Here is a 7,300-nt window from a genome sequence, read left to right as displayed (position 1 = left end):
GGGTTGGTGCAGGGGGAGGCGGAGGGAGCGCAGAAACCAAACGGGATCGGCTCCTGGAGTCGCTGCCATTTCCTTTTGCCCATCACTCCTCTCAGGGTTCGCAGCCTGCGCCTGGGTGTTGGCTGTTTACAGCTGCTTGCACGGGCTGTCTCCTCTCCAGATGTGCGGGAGCCGGATCTTTATCCCGGGATCGCTGTGCAGGTAGGGAGGTGATGAGGTCAGAGCCTCTAAGAAACCCCGAAAATGGTTGAGCCCACGGACCCAAGGGGATGGAGAGGCAGATGCAGCCAGATGTGATGTTAACCACACTCTCCTGGGTGCCATCCCAGCCCAGGGCCTGTCCTTGGACACCTCTGAAGCCACAAGAGGATGAAGTGACCCCTCTGATGGCCCCACCTGGCTCCAGCAGTTCAAGACAAGGAGCTCCTCACCACCTCACTGGTCTCCCGCTCCCAAAAGCTGAGGGATAAAGCTGAGGGATAACACCTTGGCACCTTTCCTCAGCATCTCTCTTTGCTGCCCTTGCAACCTGCAGCTCTTGCCAAGGCTCAGGGGAAGCTGCAAATCACCCAGGACTCTGTGGGCTGCAAACCAGGGATGCGGCTACAGCTCATCCAGACCTCCCCAAACTGCTTGTCCAACGTGCTGCAGCTCCAGCATGCTGCCTGTACTGAGCTAGCTACCCAAAACCCCGGTCAGGAATGCTGCAGCCAGGAATCTGGGCTGTCCTGTGGGCTGGAATGGACTCAGCAGTGCAGCATCCCCTCACCCCATGCAGCAATCCCCACTCCAAGTTCAGTTTACACGGGCACTAAACCCAGCTGGTGCTCCTGTCTGGAGCCAGGATGTGCCAGCCTTCCCCCCAGCAGCGCTGGCAAACCTCTGGCCTGCAGGATTTCTGCATCCTGACGGCTGAGAGGAGCTTGCACAGTCGCATTTTCAATCCTGATCCTTCCAGTTTCCTTCCCCATAGTTACAGGGTAGAGTTTGTAGATCTCCGTTGTTGATACCAGGGCAGCTGCCCAAATTGCCATTAGCGGAGAGGTAGACAGGGTGTGGTTGGAAATCAGATCCTCTTGGGAAGAGTTTCATGAGAGAGCGGAGAGTACCTCCTACATGTAACAAACCTCCTGGATGGATCAGTATCTTGTGGCTTTCTGCTCATGCCTTACTTTATTGCAGAAGTGGAGAAGGCTGATCCAGAGCAGGGAAAAGGAGGGGGTAAAACGTTTGGCTTGGAGACAACCGAGATGCCAGAATGCCATCAGGAAAATAGGATGAGATCTGCTAAACATATTCATTTTAAACCATTAGGAGATGTTGTTGTGCCTTCAATAGCAAGGGACTGCCTGCATTCAGTGGTCTGGGAGGTCCTTCCCAGTGCCATGTGGCTCCATCATTAAAATGGCTTCTGTAACTGGGACTGGACGGCAGGGCTGCTTTCTAACAGGAGGAATGTCAGGGGTGGGGACTATTTGCCCCCAGACTGGGCCTCCAAGAAGCACCCATGGAAGTCTGAGGATGTAGCCCTAGGCTCCCTCTATAGTCAATGGAGAGAAATAAACATCTTGCTATGATTCATGTTATCCTGAGATAGGTGTCTGAGATAGGTCAGATGAATTGCTCCCTGGAGAGGCCGACTGCTCTCCACTGCCTACAAAGGGAGCCTGGGGTGACTCGCTCAGACTTTGACATCTAACTTTGGGAGATGAGATCAGGCCTATCAGGGAGCCTGAGGCATGATGCTGTTATGACACAGCAAGAAAAAAATATGGAGGAGACTCGTGTCTCCGAGGGATTATAACTGAATTTAAAAGTCTGATTCCATTCTTGCCTAATCTGGGGGAAAACACAAGGTGAGCTTTCTCATCCACAGTGGTAAAGAGTCAACCCTTGAACACAGCTTTGGGCTTTCTGGAGGGAAAGAATACATGGGGCTTATCCCCAAAAAGTACAGAGTCCAAAACAGCATCACTCCAAAACTAAGCCAAGTCCAAAATCAGCCTGGCTACAAAGGTGACAGCGCCCAGCATTCCACAAGAACTGGATGTGATTTGAATCCCACATCTCTCAGGAGCTAGACAGATGCCTGCTCTGCCCTTCATGGAGTCCCTGGGAGCAAGAGTCTTCTCATCCAGAGCCGGTCTCCCTGGATTCCCTCAGTGATTGATGGAGAGATGTAGAAACGTCAGGGTGTGAATAATTTAATCCTAACTGTCTGGAATACATCAGATGAATCATGCCCTGAAGGACCCCAGCAACAACTGGAACTACCTGGTCCTGTCTCGCTGTCTGGCATAAAGGACCCAAAGTCTTGCTGACCCACAGCTCTTCTGCAGGCCCCATTTTTAACTCTTTAGGAAGTCTAAGTAGCAAAGGAAATGGTCATTGCTAGAAGACAAAATAGAGGGGCTGGTTGTCAACCCCAGAGCAGTGGAGGAGATTTGTAAAGAGGAGACTGTCTATCTTTTGGTGGTATGTCAAGGCAAAATGTCCTTCGGGAAGAGATGTAGTCAAATTCAGATTTTGGTTTCGTTCCAGAAGTCTCAAAGGGAAATTCTCCAGTCTGGATCATGCAAGAAGCCTGCTTGGATAATGTGACAGTCCCGTCAGGCCGTGAACATGCATTGTGTGCTCTGCTGTGGCATGGAATGAGGCCCTGGAGATCCAGGGATCTCAGATCTCTGCCAGTAACACACAGTTAGTGCTGCCCCTCTCCCCTGCCGAGGGACCTTCAAAGGGATTGTTTGGTGTCCCCTCCTGAAGGACACTCTGCCGTGTCTGTAAGGCAGTGTCACCTGCAGGAACATGGCGAGGGAAGATAACAGGAAACTTTCAAGCTTTGTGGTCAGTCTGGGTAAGATGACAGGGAGATCCCGTCCCATCCCACCTTGATTGGAGATGGAAGTGCTGGAAGGCAAGACACCCTCCCAGTTTAATAACAAAGCAATCCAGTGGTCTTGAATACTCCCTATTCCATTCCATGCTCACCCTGGTGGCTGCCCAAACAGGAGCTGCACCAGAAAGGACATGGCTTTGCTGGACACAGACGGGATTAACCCCGAGGGACACGAGCAGTGGGTCACTCCACCGCTGTTGTGACTCTCGACATTTGCCTTGGAGCGGGGTCGGCGGCCAACCATTATTTCCGGAATGAATTTATGCCTCCCAGGCCCTGCGTCACCCACCAGGCTCTCATTTGTCCGCTGGGGAATGTGATGCATGTCCTCGGAGGGCACATCCGATGGGTGCAGACACTCGGCAGAGCCACGGGACACGCCCGCCCCGGCTCGGTCCAACCCCCTCGCACGCCCGACGGACACAAAAAGGGCCGGACCGGCTTCCCAAGGCTGCACACGAGTGTTAAAGTCTAATAAACAAGCCCTGCCGGCCAAAGCTGAAAGAATTGGAGCCCTCCCCAACAAAGCATTTAATCCAGTTTGGCGTAACCTTTGACATTATTAGGGATCGCAGTGACCCTAATCCAATCAGATTGATTAACTAAAGCGGAGACCCCATAAGCTGACCCCCCTCTGGCCTCTGCTATTTAGTCCTGACCAAACAGTGGGAGAGACGTGCCGTATTTACACCACAATGGGTCGGCGCTGAGAACCTGTTTCATTACAGAGAGACTTAAACTCCCATTACTCCATCAATGTATCATTCTTCAATAGTTCATTAAAAGCTGCTCCTCCACAATAACTATTAACCATTTCTCAGCCCAGCTGGCAGGTTTAAGGCCCCGGCTAGTCTTTAGCAGAAGGAGGTAGGAATGAGTGAAAGAAATAGATAGACAAGGGCTCCCTTTTTAAATTTAAACGAACTGCGGGCTTAAATAGTTGGAGGTAATTTACTTTTATTGAATGGGGGCAGGAGAGAGAGGAAACTTTTATTTTGACTTAATTATGTGCTGAGGTCCTTTAAAGAGACAGGGCCATGATAAGCTTTTATTGTATTCTCTTGAGATTGGTTCATATTTCTGCCCAGAGGAGTTTCAAAAAGAGCTCACGCGGCATTGAGAGACTCTAAACTCACAACTTAAGCATGAACAGCCTCTTCAGCCCACAAAAGCTGAAATTAATGCAAAAGGCACAATTCCCAATGCACGGAATTCAGCTGGAGATGGAAAATGCCAGTCAGGTTGCACTGTTCACTTCCTGCTCTCAGTGATGGGGTGTCCTTGTCCTACATCCTCCCAAGTTTTATCCCGTGTATCTTTAGAGGCAACTCAGGAATCTTCCCTTCTCCTCGGTAAACTGAAAGATGCAACAGTTGCCTTAAAAACTGCCAGACCTCTCAGGTGAGTGGCTGAGCAGGAGCTGTGGCTCAGGTGGTCATTTCAGGTCATGTGGCCGTGGCCACGTTTTTCTCCACTTTATACAATACAGGCGAAGAAACAAACAACAATATTTTTCCTTTAGATATTGCTGTTGGAAAAATTCAAGTGAGAGGTTCTTTCTACTGTCCAGCAGTTGAGATTTGAATTTCTCTGAGACTAGAAATGAGCTGTAATGCCTTTATATTAGAAATGATTTTCTAATCCTAAACAGATTAGGTTTAGGTAGAGAGAAAGAGATGAGGCTTACTTTTTTGCCCATACAGGAATCCTGGTTTTTTGCATTCCAAGTAGTCTACACTGACCAAAACTCCCATTTCCTGGGGATTTTCAAGGAAAATCCAGCAGTGGCACTGTCTGAAAGTTTCTCCAGGAAGCTGCACAGCTGGCCATACACTCCCAAGACCACAGAGGAGGAGAAAAGCCCTGTTCCACAGCCTTGACCTTAAAACTCATCTCATTCCAACCCTCCTGCCATGGGCAGGGACACATTCCACTTTCCCAGGTTGCTCCAAGCCCATCCAGCCTGGCCTTGGACACTCCCAGGGAGGGGGAGTTCAGACCTCTCCCGAAGTTGAATAGGGAAGGTTTATTCCACAACCAAGGACCTGCAAACCTGAGTAGTCCAATAGGGTGGGATGGGGGATTTCTGCTCTTCCTCTGCCCTGGGTGACACACAAAGAGCAAGAGGGATTTCGGGTTAGGCCTGTCAAGTGTAGCCTTCAATAGCAGCAGGTCAGGATCCCCTGGACATCGCCATTCCCTGGTGGCTGAGCTCATCAATGCCATTCCTGTCTGATGTGTGTTTCTTTAGGAATCCCAGAACCGTTAGGGCTGGAAGGGACCTCTGGAGATTAAGCCTGGCTAAAAAAAACCGCACATAAATACAGTCTTAGCTGAAACACGTGGGATCTTTTTCCACAAGAAGGCTGATGGGGAAAAAGAGTCTGGTTTTAGATGAGATATCAGAACATGGCTCTTAACAGGACCAGAGCCTGGTGACAGTTTGGCACTGCTGAATCACAGCTCAAGCCTAGCCCTGAATGAGCAATGAGGTACCACAGCAGCAAGGGCAGCGCAGACTGCGAGGCAGCCTCAGTGAGAGTTGGGCCTGGAAAGGATTTCCTGAAGGCATTAAAATCGGTCCTTTTCAGCAAAAGGAGTGCAGATAGTCTGCGAGGCAAAGGGAAGATGCTTTAGGAGCTGCTCTGGTTTGTGCTGAGGGAGGACGGGGTCTCCACTGACTCACATGAGAGCTGCACTCAGATCCTGGGTGACTTAAAATCCAAGCTGCAAAACAGATTTTTGCTTCCTTGCTTTCCCTCTCTCCTTTTCCCCTTCTCTCTTTCTGGGTAGGAGCTCAAGTATGTTCCTACCCTGGGGGATCTGCCGCACAAGAATGCGACTGAGCTGTTTTTTTTTCTCCCCCCCCTCCTGCTGTAGGTGAAGCAAAACTGAAGGGTGGTTTGATTCTCCCTCAAGGAACAACATTCTTCAGTTATGAAATCGTCCCAGTCTCCTCTCCCTCCCTGAGCCTGGCTACTGAAAGCCTCCAGTCTGGAGCAGGGACAGACCCCTCGTGCAGCACCGCTGTGAGATAAGAGAGTTTGGCAGATTGTGGGATCGGGGTTCCTTCGGTCAGCAGGGAGGTGAGGAGCAGTTTATCCACAAGGATTATTGCTACAGGAGATGTGGGGTGTCTCATCCCAGACTGCCTGGGAGCACGGTGCCTGGAGAGGTCATGGACTCCCCATCCCTGGAAGTCCTCAAGGCCAGGTTGGACGGGGCTTGGAGCAATCTGCTCTGGTGGAAGAAAATGCCCAAATCTCTTCTGAGTATGCAGCAGGGGAGAAAGTAAAAGAAAAAAACCCAGATGGGAAGAACTGCAGAACACACCCCAAAGTGGGTATAGATCAGTTCTATACACCAGATTCCCTGCAACTGAAGGGAGGGAAGGGAGGGAGGCAGGAAGGCAAGGAGGAAGGCAGGAAGGAAGGCAGGAAGGCAGGAAGGAAGGAAGGAAGGAAGGAAGGAAGGAAGGAAGGAAGGAAGGAAGGAAGCTTTGTGCTAAAGGGAAAGGCAAATCTTATCCCAGACTTAGTGAGACCAGCAGGACCAGGCTGGACTTTAAAAGACACACAACAAGGGCAAAGAAGGATAAAGGAGTTCTCACAGGCTAAAATAGGCTCCTACCTTTACAAGGGAAAACACCAGATACTCAGGTTTAGCTGAGGGCTTAAATCTCACAGGATTCAACAGCTTAGGGCAAAACATTTCTAGGAGTTCCCACATTTATAAAATTTCTAACATTTCTAAGAGTTCCCACTTCTATCAAGGGGTTCAGAAACAGTTGCCTGGATTTGAACGCTGTCCTATTTGCTGTGTTCATAACCAAGGAAAGCAGAACCATTAATTGATGGTGATTTCCCCAGGCGTTTGATCTTCATTGTATTTCATAACACTATCAAAACTGATGTTATCTGATAAGTCCAGTCCCTAGGAACCATCCCCAACAGCCCATCATTTCCCCTCTGCTATCATCTAGAGAGCTGAAATCACAGCACGGGGTCAGAAAAGGAGCCAGGTCCAGCTTGACCACTGCCAACACAATAATCCTCTGTGTTCCTTCCCAGGGGTGTAGGATAATGGGATAATTCATGCTGAAAGGGACTCGGGGAGGTCTCTAGTCCAACCTCCTGCTCCAAGCTGGAACTGAGATAACCCCACTCCTTTATCACGCTCAAATCCTGCTTCCTGCAGGACATTTTACAGGACGTTTTTTCCCAAGGGAACGAGTTTGCAGGAGTTTTCCCAAGATCTCTGCTTCCACTCCACCATGGACACTGGTCTTCCCAAACCCATAGCTCCTCACTCACCTTTATCCAGCACGGGCCCAAAGATGGCTAAGCTGTCGTTGACGGTGGTGCAGTTCCACCTTCTCCCTCGAAACTGGTGTTGGCATTC

General features: G+C 50.1%; 1 protein-coding gene across 1 annotated transcript in view; it reads right to left on the bottom strand.

Annotated features, from left to right (window-relative positions):
- Positions 1–7,300, bottom strand: part of WNT3A (Wnt family member 3A) — an 84,066-nt gene that overhangs the window by 27,263 nt on the left and 49,503 nt on the right. Inside the window, 1 exon segment of the mRNA XM_008643097.2 lies at positions 7,213–7,300. This exon segment is cut by the window's right edge and continues 15 nt beyond it. Within this exon segment, the coding sequence (XP_008641319.1) occupies positions 7,213–7,300 (88 nt within the window).

The sequence above is a fragment of the Corvus brachyrhynchos genome, unplaced genomic scaffold (genome assembly GCF_000691975.1).
Source record: "Corvus brachyrhynchos isolate BGI_N302 unplaced genomic scaffold, ASM69197v1 scaffold18, whole genome shotgun sequence".
Lineage (NCBI taxonomy): Eukaryota > Metazoa > Chordata > Aves > Passeriformes > Corvidae > Corvus > Corvus brachyrhynchos.
The sequence above is the reverse complement of the archived record's forward strand: the minus strand, read 5'-3'. Positions and strand labels throughout refer to the sequence as shown.